Consider the following 18,893-nt stretch of genomic DNA (forward strand, 5'->3'; position numbering starts at 1 on the left):
TCACCAGCCCATAGAAAAATCTCAAGGAGACCGTTTAAGCTGAAGGATAAACCAAAAGGGACAGAGCCCAGCAATGTGTGCAGACTGGAAATGAAAAATCCACCATTCATGAGATGGAGATTTACAGGGATATTTAAAAGAGCGACAAGTTAAAACACTCCAGGTATAGCACAAATGGGGATAAGGAGCGCTCTGCAGACTTGAAAAGGAGCAGAGAGCCATTCTGAATCATTTCTTGCTGTATGTACAGTGGTGCCCCGCTAGACGAATGCCTCGCTAGACGAAAAACTCGCTAGATGAAGGCATTCGTCTAGCGGGAGGCTGCCCCGCAAGACGAAAAAGTCTATGGGGCTGCCTCACAAGACGAAAATTTTTCGTCTTTTTTTTCGTCTAGCGAAAACCGTGGTTTACATTGCCGCTTCGCTAGACGAAAAAACCGCTAGACGAAAAAATTCGTAGAACGAATTATTTTCGTCTAGCGGGGCACCACTGTAATGTTTAAGGTTTCAAGCAATGGGACAAAATCTCGAATTCTCTGCTGGTTCAACAATCACTCATTCAAACTTTTGAAGCTAGAGGGTTGGGATCTACAGTGGTACCTTGGTTTTCGAACGTAATCCGTTCCAGAAGTCCATTCAACTTCCAAAGCATTTAAAAACCAAGTCATGGGCAGGAGCTTCCTGCACTCAAGCAGAAGCCACGTTGGACGTTCAGCTTCCCCCAAAAAATTGAAAACTGGAACACTTACTTCTGGGTTTTCGGCGTTCAGGAGCCGACTTTTTTGTCAACTAAGCAGTTCGAGAAACATGGTTCCACTTTTATAGAACAAGTCTGCTCTTGGCAGGCTAAGATTACCACGGCAGCCAAGAGGTCAACTTTGAGCTCTTCCCTACCAACTCAGCCTGCTAGCTATTTTAATTTTTAAAAGTTATATAATTTTTTTTTGAAGAGAATAGGCTTGCATCCTGAGTTTGTTGCCACTGTTGGAAGCACTGATAATAGGGGGGGGCAACTAATAATAGGGGGGAATGAAAATGATTCTCATAACAGTAACCTACTGTGATACAATCCGCGGCCTCATTCTTCTTTTTATATATTGATCCAAAAATCAACAGAAAGAGTATTAGTGTATTTGCCTTGGCCACTATGGCATAATGGTTAGAATGTTGGACTATGGCGTGGGAGACCAGGGTTCAAATCCCCACTCAGCCACATGAAGCTCACTATGTCACCATCTCTTAGCCTAACCTACCTCATAGGGTTCTTGTGAGGATGAACTGGGAACGAGGAGATAATAAAAACATACAAGAGAAACCATTAATTTAATCCGAACATCTCTAAACTTACCTGAAAATGAAACAAAACATTTGCATCACAACTTGACCTTTGACATTTGGCAGGTTTAGCCATCCCTTATGCCTTCTTGACATGTATTTAAAATTGTACCAGATTTTGATCTTCAGAGCCTGACGGATTCAAATGCTTGGAGAAATCCACCTGTCCCCCATTTCTCCCATCTCAAAAGCTCATTTAGGCTGCAGTCCTACTTGCACCATGAGAGAAAGCCCAACTGAACACACAATCTAAATGAAATTAGATTATGGGCCATAATCAAAATGAAAAAGTTTAGGACTGCATTGTTCATTTGCTGTTCGGCTCTCATACACAATTCAGGAGAGGAAGAAACAGTGACTGAAATACATATAAACAAACACCTGTACTTACATGTGTCGGGCTTGAGTTGACTATTTGTGATCCCAAAATACTGAGGGTTTTCAATTACGGGAATCTTTGTCATTCCAATAATGACTGCATCTGGTCCGCCCTCAGAAGAAGATGGAGTGTTACTTCCATTAGAGATGTGATGAAGAGGACTCGCTGAATCGTCGTCATTGCTGATAACTGAAGAAGGACCTAAAGTTAGAAACAAAGATGTTCCTGTAACTTGACATAGTTTTCCCCTCCCTCTATCATTGCTCTGGCCCTCACCATGTTGCTTAGAACCAAGCATACTGTAAGGTTTTGCGCAGAGGATGCGAGGAAAGAGCAGGACTCCCAGAGGCCTAGTGCCTTAACTTCTGCACCTCCAAGGCAGCAGACCTACCTAAGGTTGAGCTGTGGGGCCTGTTTGCCTAGCATTGACCAGGCTGCTTGCCTCTGACCTCAACTGCTGCCGCTTCTGGAAGTTGACCTTTTGCACATCACTTTGGCTCTGATCCTGTCACCACTTTGGAAGCTGAACCACAGCAAACCGTGGCAATTACTTAGGATAGGCGGTGCTGACCTTTAGAAGGTTCCAAAGACGGTTTCTCCTGCTGTTTTGTGCCAATTAAAACTTTCATTCTTTTCCATTTGGACGGCATTTGTACTTTTAAATAAATAAAGAGCCTGCTCATACAGCACATTTAACTTAGCTATCTATATATGAGCAGCATATAATGCAACAAATAAATAATAAAACACACCAAATGTATAGATGACGACTCATGTCCTAAGCGAATCTCCTTTTAAGATACTGGTGACTTTGTAAGTCATGGAATGTGGATGCAATGGAATGGATGGAGAAGAGCAGCCCATCAGCAGCCCAAATGCACCCTCTTCCCAAAATGGCTTGCATGGTGAGGGAGGTGACAGAGCCGATTTGAGCTGCCTTATACTGAGCCTGAGGGACACGGGTGGCACTGTGGGTTAAACCACAGAGCCTAGGGCTTGCTGATCAGAAGGTCGGCGGTTCGAATCCCTGCGACGGGGTGAGCTCCCGTTGCTCGGTTCCAGCTCCTGCCAACCTAGCAGTTCAAAAGCACGTCAAAGTGCAAGTAGATAAATAGGTACCGCTCCAGCGGGAAGGTAAATGGCATTTCCGTGCACTGCTCTGGTTCGCCAGAAGCAGCTTAGTCATGCTGGCCGCATGACCCAGAAGCTGTATGCTGGCTCCCTTGGCCAGTAAAGCGAGATGAGTGCCGCAACCCCAGAGTCGTCTGCGACTGGACGTAATGGTCAGGGGTCCTTTACCTTTACCTTTATACCAAGTCTGGCTATCTCGCTCAGTACTGTGTACTCTGGGGATGGGGAGCCTCAGGCCCGGAGGACAAATGCGACCACTGAGGTCACCCTCTCACTAGTCATCCCTCCTTCCCAGGCCATGACCACACATCCCTTTACTAGCTTTCCCCCCTTTTTGCTCGTGATGTATTGTAAAATCACCATCCAATGCGAAGTACTCTAGAGGCTTTTCATAAATCAGAATTCATAAATCAGAAAGTTAATTTAATCCACTGACCATCTTGAATTCAATTACATATGACACGATGGTTCCTATCCCCTTTACTTCATTTTACCAGAAAAGCAATGACCTGCACCATAGTTACAATGGCTGCTTGCCACTACACCAGGGGTATAGTGGGAAATCTTGAAGCTGGAGCACAGCATGGCAGCTCCCATAGTCACCCCCCAAGGACAGTCCTAAAATGCAGGGACCCATTCTTACATAAACAAGGTGCCCCATTTATCAATGTCAGCAGGGCTGCAATCCTATGCGTAGTGTTGTGGGAGTAAACGCCATTGAACTCCTCCTCTTACTTTGGACCCCAACTTAGAAAATACTTCCGGGCTTCAACAAAAGTTCTTCATCCAGCTGAAATGCAACCTTTAGCACTTAATTAGAAATGCAAACAAGCTTGCAAAAACGTGTTAGCATATCGCATGCTGTTGTGAACCAGAAAAACCCATCAAATAACATGAAATTAAGTCTCCAGCCTCTGCTTGATGGTGTCCCTCATCTTCTGACTTCCTCTATGCTACTCTGTTACAAACAAACTTGTAAATTTCATGATTGTCTCATTCTTTTGTCAGAACACTTCAGCAGATGACTTGGAACCGAAATTTGATTCTACTTATGGCCAAATATGTCTCCTTTCTGCTTCAGCGAAGACAACTGGAGCAGCTTTTTGTTTTCTTTGCAATTGCTTGTTTCTATGGGTAACTTAAATAAAATGTTGAGTTCCTTTTACTTGTTACTTTCCATCATACCAAAAGCTGAGGGGCTCTTCCAGGATGGGATTAGCTCTTAAAGGGCTAGAGCATACAATAACAGCTCTAGAACAGGCATAGGCAAACTTGGCCCTCCAGATGTTTTGAGACTACAATTCCCATCATCCCTGACCACTGGTCCTGTAAGCTAGGGATGATGGGAGTTGTAGTCCCAAAACATCTGAGTTTGCCTATGCCTGCTCTAGAAGAACCCCCAGGCTATTAACCTGTGCTCTCAGGGGAGTGCTGCACCACAGAGAACAGGCCATCTACCTAACTCCAAGACCTGGAAACCACCCATCAACATTGCCTCCATCTCACCAGGATTCATTCCCAGCCTCTTGACCCTCATCCAGTTCCAGTTATTACTGATTCCAGGCCCAGATCCAGTGCCTGAACAGCCTCTTCCGAATCAGATGAAAGGTGAAACAAGAGCTGGGTGTCATCTGCATATTGATGACACTCCAAATCCCTGGATGATAGCTCCGACCAACTTCATATAGAAGTTAAAAAACACGTGTCCTGCACAAATGCCAAGGAACTGAGCAGAAGGCTACTGTCCAGGATCAGTTCTGCAGGTACAAGTGGAGGTCCTGTAATATGGTGCCATTGCAGGAGGATACCATAGCTAATGGTATCTGGAGGCTCAGGGGACGTCAGTGGCTAGAAGTGTCTCCTACCAACTGCAGCTCATTTGACAGGGAGGACCATTCCTGGTCCAGGAAAGCTTTACTACAGCAGTTCATGTGTTTCTTGCTGCAAGACTTTATTACTGCAATGCACTCTACCGTGTGTGGCTTTCCTCACATTTGAACCGTTGTCGATTTGCTGCTGGGCCAAGTTACTATTAGCATATAAAGTCCTAAACAACTTGGACCAATCCACTGTACTCTTTTTAAGAACTTGCTAATAACAGTCCAGTTTAGACAAGCCTACCCAGATGCTAAGAGGTAATCTTGATCTGTTTTTAACCTGTTTTCTATTCTTTCCCTTTTCTTCTTACTTTAATTGACTATAATAATCTCAATTAAGATCAGAAAAAAGAAAGGTAATCTTGATCTGTTTTAAAGTAGGGTTGTTATTATTATTATCATTTAATTATTATTTATTAAATTTATATACCGCCCTACACCCGCAGGGTTGTGATTTTCCCCCTTGATTTTACTGTCTTTAAACTGCTTTGAAGTTGGTTTGTTTTTACAATCGAACGGTGTATACATTTTATTAATTTGTTGTTGTTGTTCAGTCGTGTCCGATTCTTCATGACCCCATGGACCAGAGCACGCCAGGCACGCCTATCCTCCACTGCCTCTCGCAGTTTGGCCAAACTCATGTTGGTAGCTTCGAGAACACTGTCCAACCATCTCATCCTCTGTCGTCCCCTTCTCCTTGTGCCCTCCATCTTTCCCAACATCAGGGTCTTTTCCAGGGAGTCTTCTCTTCTCATGAGGTGGCCAAAGTACTGGAGCCTCAACTTCAGGATCTGTCCTTCCTTTTATTAATTGATATCAAAAGCACAGCGGGATCAAGAACCAACAGGGTTGCACTCCCCCTTGTTGCTTACCTGATAAAGGTTATCAGTCAGGGTGAGCAAGGTCATTTCAGTGCCCATCTGTGATGCCAGAGTGAAATAGGTAGCTTCATGCAAGCATGCCTGAAACTGATCAGCTGCTGTCTCTGAATCCTATTGCCCTGGGACATTTGGAAGTGGATCGTAGCTATCTAGAATTTCAGAGTCCAGGGAGGGACTCTTGAGAAAGGGATCGCTGCTGTACCTTTTTGGGGAAAAGAAGTATCACCCCCTCCCCCCGTCTCAACCACTTCATATTGTCAAACCTTCCTGGTTAATATTTATTAGCCATGATAGGCAGGGGTCAACAGAGCACACAGCACATGAGGCAGTATATATTCAGTCAGTATATTCGGAGTAGAGCCAGTTATATTCAGAGTAGAACCAATGTCAGTTATATTCAGAGTAGAACCAATAGAATTAATGGACATGATTCACTTAGACCCAGAGTTCAACCAATGACATGGATGGACCTAACTTAGTTGAATGTAACCTGCGATAATCCAGACCCCTGCCCATATCCTCAGGCCACAACAAGTGAAACTGATCCCACAAACCAATGTTAGATGGTGCTCTGAAAACCTTCACCTGACCTACATTAATGCCACACAAACAGCCACAACGGAAAACAATGAAACAAAAACCGCCATTATATTTTAATATCCTAAAAGAAAAGAAAATACTCCAGACAAAACTGTGGCAATGAATGAGCTTAGCGCAAGTGCTCTGATTTTGCAATGCCTACTTTCCCCCCTTTTGTCCTCTATTTGTTATGTAATTAACAGATGGCAAATCTCTGTGTGTCAGGAGACAGCTAAATTTACACCTCTTTAAATACCTTGTTTGTCAGCTCCCTTGATAAATGTGAGTAAACTGGCGTACAAACTGTTTTAATGCTTGCTTATCTGACAGACTAGCTATTAGATGAAAAGCTACATCCCATTTCCTTAATGCACTGCCAAATTTACACCACAGTCAAAGGCTATGCTATAGAGCCAACACTTAATTGAACAACCAAATGTATGCACGAGGTTTCAAGAATGCAAAACAATTTCCAGGAGGGAATTTAAAAACACTCACTTTGAATTGGAAGTAGCTTTCACTGTTCCATCAACTCTCCCATACGCACAGTGTGTGAACTTTGAGGCAAAGGGTAATTTTCCACCCAAATGCTGAAATTCTGCTGCATCTGGTTCAAATGGGGTCAGCTAATTACTTGTCAGAAGCAGAAGGAACCTTTTGATAACACCTATTATTGATGTTGTTTTCACAAATCCAGCTTTGGCTTACAACCAAAAGTTGGGAAAGTACATTAAAAAAAAAAAAGCCTAGCAACGCAGGTCACTAATAGCTAATAGTAACCACATATGGAATTCCGCTTGATGTTCCCAACTGAATTCATGTTAAGATTATTTTTTAAAGTTGGAAACTGAAAATAGATAAGAAACAGCAATCTGCCTAGGAGAGAGAGAGCATAGGAGAAATACTTCCGACACTAGCTTTCCATCCTTCCTTCTTGTATCTGGATGTGCATTCTGAGTTGCATGAAGTTGCATGTGCACACTGTCTAACATGCATGCATTATTTCCAATATAGAGTCTAGCCTGGAGATTTGGAAAAGTAGTTATCCATGTTTCTTATGTAGGCTCCACACACATCCCTCAAAAAATGCATAGATTGTGACTGGCCCTTCTGGGGTGTGTCAACGTTCTGGTGGAGGAACCATTTCCTGCTGCACACACCACACCCACCACACCATCCTCTGCCCCCCCCCAAGAGCTTCACTCCCCCACAAAATGTCCACTGGCTTACATTTCCACAGAGAACTGTCACTCCAGGAAGCCATCTGTAGTGTCGTGCAATAATAGCAGAGCACTTTACTTGCCCACTCAAAACATCTAAAAGTCCATGCTTCCCAGCTGCTATTGCACACAATAAATCTGATACCGGAGACCCAGCATGACTGAATTCCATTGCTGTTACCGCTCTCACCTCTTGCCCAACAAATGCTGGGGCAACTTAAGAAGCTAGACTGTGAAGGCTGCATCAGTGTCTCTGAAATATTAAAGCAATAAAAGACTTCATTCTTTGCCAAAATGAGTAATACGTTGGGCAGTGGTTGTTTTATATTTATAGATTTACTTACAGTTACTTATAGTTTGAAGTAAGTAGGTCTTATAGAAGCTGAGTCTACTTCAGAGTTAGCCAACATGGTACCTTCCAGTTTTTGTAGATTCCCGTGCTGGAGACAGCAGGCCAGTGTGTGCCAGTTGGTGGGAATCCCAGGAGGCGAGAGTGCTCTGGCACTAAGGTCCTGTTCCCAGGCTTCCCAATGGCACCTGGGTGGCCACTATGAGAAGAGGATGGGCCTTTGGTCTGATCCAGCAGGGCTCTTATGCAATCCCCATTGGTCCCAGCCAATGGGGCCATTGGTTAGGGATCATGGAAGTTGTAGTCTACTATCTGGAGGAAATACTTTTGGTTACACCTGTCCTACTTCCGATTCTGGAAATGGCATGCATCCTCTTCTCTAGTTCTTTCTACCCTGTCCCATAAATTCCTCTGTGCCTCCCATATTCACTTTTCACTCAACACCCTTGCAACAGGATCCTTCTCATTCTCCCCTTAGGAGGTTGGATTCTCTGACTTGCTACAACTCTTCCAGAAGCTACAAGAGCCTTGTGCTCTCTCTCTTATATTCCTATATGTTTACATAAGCCAGGCATGGTCAAACTTGGCCCGCCAGCTGTTTTGGGGCTACATTTCCCATCATCCCTGACCACTCATCCTGTTAGCTAGGGATGATTCGAGTTGTAGTCCCAAAACAGCTAGAGGGCCAAGTTTGGCCATGCCTGGTTTAAGTCATTAACAGGATATAGTAGAAACACTTGCACACAGCCACAGCTGGAGGACCTCCCAACAGTCACATGGCGAGACCTGTGTTTGAAAGGTTATCCTTAGGCTACATATTGTAGCCAGATTTTCTCTAGAATGCTGAACATTAAAGGTAGATTCTCATGTTTGCTTTCTCTTTCCATTGCACATATGGTTTTTCCAGTTGGTTTTTTTTCTTTATGGTGTTGCAGGGTGTATTTTTGGATGACACACCTAGAAATGTAGTACCTTCCAAAGTGGTGTGATACTTCTGTGGGTGTCACTGACTATGCTGAGATACAATTTCTTTGCTTTCAAAAAGGAAAAAGAGGGAACCCAATGAACTTTGGAATTTTTCATTCATGCTTGTCCACAGCATCTGTGGAAACAACAATGGGGGAAGGCCTTTGTGCCTTGCTTGCAAACAACATGAGGAGTCCTGTCAGCTAGTCCTGTCTGGTGGGTCCTGTCCTACATTGACAACTGCGCCCCCCACCCGATAAGACACCATTTTTAATTTTCCAGAACGCCATGAAGCAAAACTACAATGGGTGCTCTCAGGCACCATCAGGTATTTAAAACGGCAGCTTTCTAGATCTGGTGCAGCAGGACTATGGCAGACGTCAGCATTGGTTGTCTCCACTAGGCCCCAAAGAACTACATGATGAGGCCAGGCCAGTTTGTGGGCTTCCCACAGGTATCCGGCTGGGAATTGTTAGAAACAGAGAGAATGTGTGCCAATTTAATCTTCATTTCTAATACCCTGTTCTATTTACAAAAGCTGACTGGACTGGCAATGGACTCTTACTTCAAAACTTGTGATGGGACAGGCCGGCTTAGGGGAGCGCCCCTGAGTTTTGACTGACACTGTACACACATTACCTTCTCAGCTTATGGGAAGAAGCTCCAGCTGCTGGATGTTACACAGAAAATTTGCAGCATGCTCAAGCAAGAACACTGATGTGCCATGCGCACAACCCTATGGCCTCATCTACTGGGGGAGAAAATTGTAGGGTCATGCTGGAGCTCACAACGTGCTTCCCCCAGGAACAAATTGAATAAAACATTCCCAATCTATTTGTACCTATATTTAACTTAACAAATTTTGTTTGACTTCTTCAGAGGGCTGATCACTCTTGAAGTATGTCACTTTCCCTCCATTCAAGCACTCTGGGAAGCCTGCCTATTTCAGGGACATCTGCAATGAAGGTGGAAGATTTCCTCCTGATCTTTGACAGGAATGAGCTGGCTGCCTATGCAATAAAGTTCAAGTTCAAGAACCAACTTGCAGGATTTCACCCACCCTTGGCTGAATGGAATCCAAGCTCAAGGTCACAGTTCATGAATCCTGGTGGAATGAAACACTTCTTTATGCAGCTTTCATTCCACCTATCAGGCCATTGTCATGTTACACCTTTTTTGGTTGACAGGGAAATATATTTCACTCAGGCCTGAAGAGAACGGCAATGAGTTACCTTGTAGTTCAACTTGGATGAAGAGGAAATGCATTGAAGTGACATTTTTAGTGTTCGGACAACGTTGGCAATAAGTCATAGCAAGGGCAGTGAAACAGTTGCATTCTGGTTCATCCTAAATAATCAACAACAGCGTCAAAGGGTCACTCTTGCTAATTTAAATAGAACTTTAAAGACACCTTTCAGAAACAGATCCTGCATAATAAATGTTTACGTCAAACACGCCAGTTCCCTAGAGAATGACGCAATAAGCAATTTCCCAACTGAAATGAATATATACTCCTTTCAGCTATTTGTATTTTATTATAGCTCAAAAGAACTCACAGCTGCAAGTTTGATCCAGAAACTATTTTATAATGGCAGCTAATGGTAGTGGGACAAACCTAGACAGCATCTTAAAAAGCAAAGACATCACCTTGCCGACAAAGGTCCGTATAGTTAAAGCTATGGTTTTCCCAGTAGTAATGTACGGAAGTGAGAGCTGGACCATAAAGAAGGCTGATCGCCAAAGAATTGATGCTTTTGAATTATAGTGCTGGAGGAGACTCTTGAGAGTCCCATGGACTGCAAGAAGATCAAACCTATCCATTCTCAAAGAAATCAGCCCTGAGTGCTCACTAGAAGGACAGATCCAGAAGTTGAGGCTCCAGTACTTTGGCCACCTCATGAGAAGAGAAGACTCCCTAGAAAAGACCCTGATGTTGGGAAAGATGGAGGGCACAAGGAGAAGGGGACGACAGAGGATGAGATGGTTGGACAGTGTTCTCGAAGCTACTAACATGAGTTTGGCCAAACTGCGAGAGGCAGTGAAGGATAGGCGTGCCTGGCGTGCTCTGGTCCATGGGGTCACGAAGAGTCGGACACGACTGAATGACTGAACAACAAAAACAAATGGTATTGGCCTGTTTGCTTACAATGAACTCTCCACGTGAGCTCAGACTGCTGTGATTCTATGCTCACTTCTGACCACTGGAAGCTCTCTTAGTCCACCAGCCCAGTATTGTCTCCACAGACTGGCTGGGGCTCTCTAGGATTTGAGACAGGGGAAAGACAACAACAATCTTTATTACGGTCCACAGACCCATCAATTCGTTACAAAGCAATACCCAATTTGAACAACCAGCCTTCAGGCTACACAAGCATTTTGTTCAGACTTAAAGTAGGGGTCATTGGTTCTAGCAACCACCGATAAAAACTTCGCCACTGCTAATGTTCTGGCATTTGTCCGGTTTTCCAGTAGGAACCTGACATTGTAATGACAGGGGAAAGACATTCCCAGACCTACGGTTACCATTTTTTTCAATGAATCCGGGGACACTTTATTATTATTATTAAGCTGAGTAGCAACAGGGAGTCAGTAGTGGGGGTGGTGAGGCAAAAAACCCTGGGCCCAAGCACACATGCATATTGTATAAAGGTGCAAAGCCCTTCTTTCACACCCTGTGAAACATAAATGTGCAGAGGTTTTTTTTTAAATTGGGCAACGGCGCACTGCCTACCCGTGACTTCCCCGATCTCCTGCCCCCTTCCCCCTTTGTTTTGGGGAGGCTCGGGAGTCACGGACGGGCGGCTGTTGCCCAGGAGGAGCGCAAGGCATGCAATTTCTCTGCCAGGCAAGGTGCAAAGCCCTTCTTTCGCACCGTGAAACATAAATGCACAGAGTTTTTTAAAAACTGAGCAATGGTCGTCCGCGACTACCGAGACTCCCCTGATCAGTCCAAACAAAGGGGGAAGGGGGGCAGATCTGTACCGCCGGATGTCCCTGGTTCCCTTTGGCAGTGGCGGTGGCAGTGGCAGCCTCAGCAGCCTGGAGCCAGCCTGGTAGTGCAGTGGTTCTGGCTGGCTTCAGGAGCTACTCGTTGCCCGCTGGCATGGCTCCCAACATTTTTTCGCTCCGGAAGTCCCCATATGATGTGTTGCACACAAGACACATCATATGGGGACTTCCAGTGAGGAAAAATGGCGGGCGTCAAGGCAGCGAGCAGCTCCTGAAGCCAGCCAGAGCCAACTGCACTACCAGGCTGGCTCTGGGCTGCTGAGGCTGCCGCTGCCACGTTTTCCAGGGACAGATTTGCAAATCTGGGGACGTCTGGTAACCCTTCTATAGGGTTATGGCAAAAACTGAACCTTATTACAGTCCTAAATGGAAGGTAGCTGATAGACGTTCTTGGTTGCCCTTCAGTTCATACAAGGGTTTTTTCTGTAATCAGGTGGAAACACGCAAGCCCAAATTAGAGGAGTGACATTTCAAATGTGAAATGTGCCTGCCTGCATCATTCTTCCTTATCCTCCTTAAAACACATACATCCTCTTTTGAGAGTGGAGAGTAGCCTATAAATCAGTGGATGATAAAGAATTGTACAGGGACACACAGACAGCACTCGGATGTGTCTCTTGCTTGTGTTTGGTACTTGGGCCATCTTGGCTGTGAGTCCTGGAAGACCTGCTCCCTGCCTTGCAGGCCTTTCCCACTTGGGCTGGGACTGATTCCAGCTAAAGAAGCTGAGGCTGCTGAACAGACCCTTGGGCTGAGGCATTCTTTAGGGAGGGGGTTGTTGGGTGGGTGGGGGTTATTGTTGTTGTTAATTTTTTTGTATTATTATTTTGGAAATTGTGGTTTATGTGGAAATTGTTCAATTTGGTTGTGTACGCTTTGATGTTTTGTTTCTTGTTTATGACTACTTTTGTAATGTTCGTAGTTATGCATTTTTTTTGGATGTTGCAAGCAGCCTTGAGCATTGTTTTAACTTTGGAAAGGTGGCATACAGATAAAATGATGGATTGATTGGGCACAGTGGTGCAATTAGGTAATTTTAGAGAGGGGACTTTATGGTCTATGTCCCACCCCCTTCAATACCTTTAGTTCACAGCTTTCCAAACTGTGTCTCCTGGTATGTCTCACAGATGACCATAAGGTCCATGAATAATAATAGCTTAAAGGTCCCGGGCCTTAAGGAAGCCAGATTATCCTCCACCAGGGCCAGGGCCTTTTCAGTGATGGCTCCGACCTGGTGGAATGCTCTGTCCTGCGAGACTAGGGCCCTGCAGGACTTGATCTCCTTCCGCAGGACCTGTAAGACAGAGCTATTCCGCCTGGCCTTCAATTTGAATTAGCCTGATCCTCTATTCCCTTTTCCTTTTCCTCTTCTATGAAGAAACCCTTTCTGGGACCCCACATTTAAATTCTTTTTCACATACCTCCTTGCTGGCCCCAGTAGGACCAACTTGGCCAGTTAGCCCTGGTGATCATTCGATGTGTACTGACAGGGGTCCCCCCCCCAAAAAAAATGACCTCTGCAATTTTGAATTTTATTGATATTGATGCTGCATTTTATGTTGTCTTCTATGCTGTTTTTAAGTCACATTTTAATCAATGTTTTATATTTGCTGTTAGCTGCCCTGAGCCTGGTTTTTAAACCGGGAAGGGCAGGGTATAAATAAAAATTTATTATTATTAACACATTAGTGTGTTTGCCGCAGTGTGCAAGTGTGTCGTGCGAATGCTCTCCACACTCCTGGAAAGGGGTTAGTTTAACCTCCGGTTTGCTAGCAAAAACCGGACTACTGTGTCATGAAATGAAGCATGTCTAAAAAGTGTGTCACCAATGTGAAAAGTTTGGATGTGGGAAGCTGAAACTGCAGCAGTGAGGGCTCTTCTGCTCATTCATCTAAGTGCATCTCTAACGACGAACCATCCAGACTTTCCTAACCGACTGATCCTGTGCATGTTTACTCAGAAGCAACTCCCACTTAGTTCAGTTGGATTTCCTCTAAAATAAATGTGCATGAGATTAGATTATTAACTAGTGGCCTCATTATACATAACAAGTCACCATCTCTAACGGTGAACCATCCAGACTTTCCTAACAGACTGATCCTGTGCATGTTTACTCAGAAGCAACTCCCACTTAGTTCAGTTGGATTTCCTCTAAAATAAATGTGCACGAGATTAGATTATTAACTAGTAGCCTCATTATACATAACAAGTCCCATGTGAATGAGGATCAGAGAAGCTCTCTTTACGTGTTACTCACACAGAGGACCCTGGTGGGCAGTAGCTACTCATGTGTAGAGGTTCCTCTTCAGAGATCTCTCTGCAGATATAGGGGGCAGGCCAAGCTCTGCTGAGCAACCTCTCCTCCACCATGCATGAGTGCTCTCCAGACCAGTAAAGCATGAAGTCTTGAAATAATCAGTGCATGATTTTTAGCAAATGACGTTTTCAGCCATTTCTGTCCTGGAGAGACAATAGTTCATTTATACAACTGCAGATTAATGATCTGCTGTTAAGAATGAGTTAAAGTAATACATCTTCCTTAGTCCAATGCCGTGCAAAGGGGGATATGATGGATCTTTGGATCTCTTGTATTACAAAGAGCGACAGTTTCATGTCTACATAATGTTTAATTGAAAATCTATGAAAACCCATTCCTCATTTTTAACTCTTGAGAAATTAATGCAAGATCAAATCTTGAAAACTCCTTGGTTCATGCTGAGACAAAACTATCAGTGGGAGTTTTGCCAGAGTAGGTATTAAGGACTTGCATGACTTGGCCCACAGTACCAGAGAAATATGAGCTATTAGCTCAATTCATCTATGTCTAAAGTACATTGCTCAAGCCCTAACATTCTGCTAGAGCCTGGCTTTGCCAGACTGTTTGGCACAACCACTAGGGCTTAGCAGCTGTTACCGATTTGTGAGGACTGCAGGACTGAGTTCTTTCTAACAGTTCTAAGGAACAAATGAAATTCCTTCTGGTCAACGTGCCCACAGCATTTGCCTCCTCACAAACCCAAAAGACAATTCATAACGTAAACCAAAGTAAAGATTTATAGTACGCAACTTACAAGATGGCTTACCCCTCCAAATGAAATTTTTGAAGACAGTACAACTGGGGACCTAACCCCTTACATTTGACAGGATCTACCTTTCTACTTCTCCCCACCCCCTTCAAGAAGAACATACCGTATTTTTTGCTCCATAAGACGCACTTTTTCCCTCCTAAAAAGTAAGGGGAAATGCCTGTGCGTCTTATGGAGCGAATGGTGGTCCCTGGAGCTGAATTGCCCAGGGGCCAAAAGCAGATACTGCTTTTTATTTTACAAAGAGAAAAAGGGGTGTTGAAAGGACCCCGTTCAGCAGCTGATCAGCAAGAGATCGGGAGAGAGATAAGAGTCCCGGCTCCCTTTCAGCCCCGCCCTCCTTTGTTGAATGTGCTGCAGAGGGAGGTTGTTTGTTTCCCCAGGACATGTGACTGGCTGATTAGATTATCTGTCTGGAAACTGTAGAAATGGTTCCCTTTCCTTAAGATTTTTCAGAAATGTGAGTTAAACCTCATAAAAATGGGGCTTTTCCTCTTTGCTTTTCCCCCTTTGCAAAAGGAGCTTTGCTTTTCCCCCTTTGCAAAAAAAGCTGCAAAACCTTTAGCTGATCCTTGGGGGGGGGGGGGAACCAGGGCTTTTCCCTTTGCAAAAAAAGCTGCAAAACTTTTAGCTGATCCTTAAAACAGCCTTTTGCCTTTGCAAAAACAGCTGCAAAACTTTTAGCTGATCCTCAAAAACAAACAAACACAAAAAAGGGCTTTTAGAGGAGGAAAACCAGAAAAATATTTTTTTCCCTTGTTTCCTCCTCTAAAAATGAGGTGCGCCCTATGGTCCGGTGCGTTCTATGGAGCGAAAAATACGGTAAAAAGAGACCTAATGGATCGTGCCAAAGGCCTATTTAGTCCATCCTTCTGTTCTCACAGTGGCCGACCTGATGCCTGTGGGAAGCCCCAAAACAGCACTGAATGCAACAGCACTCTCCCCATCCTTTCAGCTCAGCAGGTCAGGAATTGAGGAGACCTGCAGCATTTCTTAGAGCACAATTCTATGCATGCCTACCCAGCACAAAGTTCCATCAACCTTATTATGTAGTATCTGTCAACATAAACTACTTCCTAGAAGGGGTGTGGGGGAAGAAGAGTCATGGAGGCTGCACTGAATTCTGCAGAGGGGATAGGATACAAACAAGTAAAATAGATGAAGTTCCTGAAACAGAAAGGTCCCTTTGGCTTAGGAGTGAAATAAAATTAGCTGAAGTTTCAGCCCCATACTCATTTGCGTAGGTAAGCCTCACGGAACTCAACGGGGGGGGGGGGGTATGTAGCTATAGGATTCTACTGTTCAGACTTTTAGAGCCTAGCTAGGTATTAAAATGGAGGCAGTGGGAGATTTCACTTTCTTGGGTTCCATGATCACTGCAGATGGTGACAGCAGTCACGAAATTAGAAGACGTCTGCTTCTTGGGAGGAAAACAATGACAAACCTAGACAGGATCTTAAAAAGCAAAGAGATCACCTTGCCGACAAAGGTCCGTATAGTTAAAGCTATGGTTTTCCCAGTAGTAATGTACGGAAGTGGGAGCTGGACCATAAAGAAGGCTGATCGCTGAAGAATTGATGCTTTTGAATTATGGTGCTGGAGGAGACTCTTCAGAGTCCCATGGACTGCAAGAAGATCAAACCTATCCATTCTTAAAGAAATCAGCCCTGAATGCTCACTAGAAGGACAGATCCTGAAGTTGAGGCTCCAGTACTTTGGCCACCTCATGAGAAGAGAAGACTCCCTGGAAAAGACCCTGATGTTGGGAAAGATGGAGGGCACAAGGAGAAGGGGACGACAGAGGATGAGATGGTTGGACAGTGTTCTCGAATCTACTAACATGAGTTTGGCCAAACTGCGGGAGGCAGTGAAGGATAGGCGTGCCTGGCATGCTCTGGTCCATGGGGTCACGAAGAGTCGGACACGACTGAACGACAACAGGTATTAAAAGCAAAAGTCTATAAAATGTCCCAAATTCAGAAAGTCTTTTAATTTTGCATTCTGTAGTACTTAAAAAAAAACCCACAAAAAAACCTGGAGCATGCAACTTCTTCAGAGGTTAGGGCAGGAAAAACTATTAGCCATATAAATAAGAAAACCTACCGAGCAACACTTTCTATAATCTATTATCATGGTGAATGTGTAGCTTCATCTATCCACTTATAAATAATGAAAAGCTAGCATCCACTTCGACATAAAAAAATCTCTAAGTGACCTTTTCTACAGAAAGTTGTAGTAGTAGTAGTAATAGAATTATTATTATAAGAGTATTGTTAATCACTTTTTTGCAGACAAAGGGTAGACTCAGGCTGCATTAACACAAGAAACAAATGCCTTCAGTAATGCACACAAGCAGCAAAGAGTATTTCGCTTCAATAAAAGACATGAGGGCTTGTTGAGCAGGTACATTTGAGAAATGCTCCAGGAATCCACAAAAGAATGGCTGTGGGTTTTTATATATTGTATTTATATTTGTGTTAGGTTATAGCAACAGAAGGTTAAACATCTGCATTTTCTTCTGGGGCTTTAAATATATGATATATATATTGTGAAAACAAGTTAATGGAAAAAGTATTTTGCACATGGCTGATCATCGATAACTATTTTCTTTGAAATATTACGTGAATATCATGCTTAGGCTAGAGAAGAAACAGAAACCGCTGCTCAGTCATCAGTCCATTACTTTTGCAATCCAGGCCAATGCCTTCCACACAATTTGCTCATATATATATATAGGTGTGGGTGTGTATCCAACATATCATAAAATCTCATGGCAGTGAACAGTATTAAAACCAATAATTTAAGTGACTGGCTAATTAAGCAGCTGCAAAGACAAAAGTCTTCAAGAGATACCTTGAAGTGACTGGCACATGGGGGAGCCCCTACCAAGGTCCATGCCCTGGCAGTAAGTGCACTGTCAATAAAATCCTGGCTCTATTTTTTCCTCACTGCTGCCTCCTCATTGGCCCAGAGAGTGAGAAATGACAGCAGAAAAGGGCAGACACTGCTTGCTTCCTCACAAGCAACTAGAACAATAGTACAGTAATGAGAAAGATGAAGGCGGATGGCCCGACATATGGTGCCCCAAAGCTCCTAAACTCCGTAGCTAACCCTGGGATGTACGAGACCCAGCTCTCTTGTTCCCGTCGAACTCTTGACACTTGTGAACATTTCTTCTGGCATTTAAAGATATAAAGCGGAACTGACTTCATTAAGCAGAAGTTTGGCCATTTAAAAGGAATGAAAGAATGTTTAACACAAAATGGGTGAGATACATGGATTACCTATAAAAATTATTGTAAACAATTAAACACACTAGCAGGATTAATTTAAAACCAAGCAGTTAAAACGTGACTTTGGAAGAAATAGAGTAACAAATAAAAGGAGCTAAGGGGGAGGTGCAGTTTTGAAAATGTTTTTACAAGAAACAAAGGAAGGGGAGGCGGGAAGTCAAAACAAGTATGTATGTAAATATGATTGATGATGATGATTGTTAAATTGAACACTGATAAATAATATGTATAAAAATAAAATAAAAGGAATGGAAGTAGGTGATCTAGAATGTCAGGACAGGGAAATTATCATAATCCAAAGCTCTGTATGTACAAATGGAATAAAAGCTCCTATCCCTATTCACTTACATGAAGTTCCAGATTCCCATCTGTTTGTGTATTGAAATAAAATGGGGAATACATTATGGGAAAATGAATTCAAATGTGCATCAGAGCCAGTGCACTCTCACAAGGGATCACTGAATTTGGATTAGAGCAGGCATAGGCAAACTCGGCCCTCCAGATGTTTTGGGACTACAACTCCCATCATCCCTAGCTAATGGGACCAATGGTCAGGGATGATGGGAATTGTAGTCCCAAAACAGCTGGAGGGCCGAGTTTGCCTATGCCTGGATTAGAGTAAATAAAAGTGTTCTTACTAGAAGGAGTCCTTTGTCCAGAAGGGCAAGAAAGAGCCAATCTGGAAAACTGTAGAAACCAAATGTTTTGCTGAAAGTACTAATCAAATACATTTCTGCTATTACAAAGGTTGCAGGGTGAGTCCAGAAATATTCTGCCACTATGAAAGTA

At 43.7% G+C, this 18,893-nt stretch overlaps 1 protein-coding gene across 8 annotated transcripts in view; it reads right to left on the minus strand.

Annotated features, from left to right (window-relative positions):
• NTRK2 (neurotrophic receptor tyrosine kinase 2) overlaps positions 1-18,893 on the minus strand; it is a 178,497-nt gene that overhangs the window by 58,963 nt on the left and 100,641 nt on the right. For 7 of the 8 annotated variants that reach the window (XM_033163600.1, XM_033163598.1, XM_033163599.1 and 4 more), the window contains one exon: positions 1,726-1,914. In XM_033163600.1, coding sequence (XP_033019491.1) covers positions 1,726-1,914 — 189 coding nt within the window. The remainder of the gene's footprint in view (positions 1-1,725; positions 1,915-18,893) is intronic. The other variant, XM_033163604.1, reaches the window with a different exon arrangement.

This window comes from Lacerta agilis, chromosome 11 (assembly GCF_009819535.1).
Source record: "Lacerta agilis isolate rLacAgi1 chromosome 11, rLacAgi1.pri, whole genome shotgun sequence".
NCBI lineage: Eukaryota > Metazoa > Chordata > Lepidosauria > Squamata > Lacertidae > Lacerta > Lacerta agilis.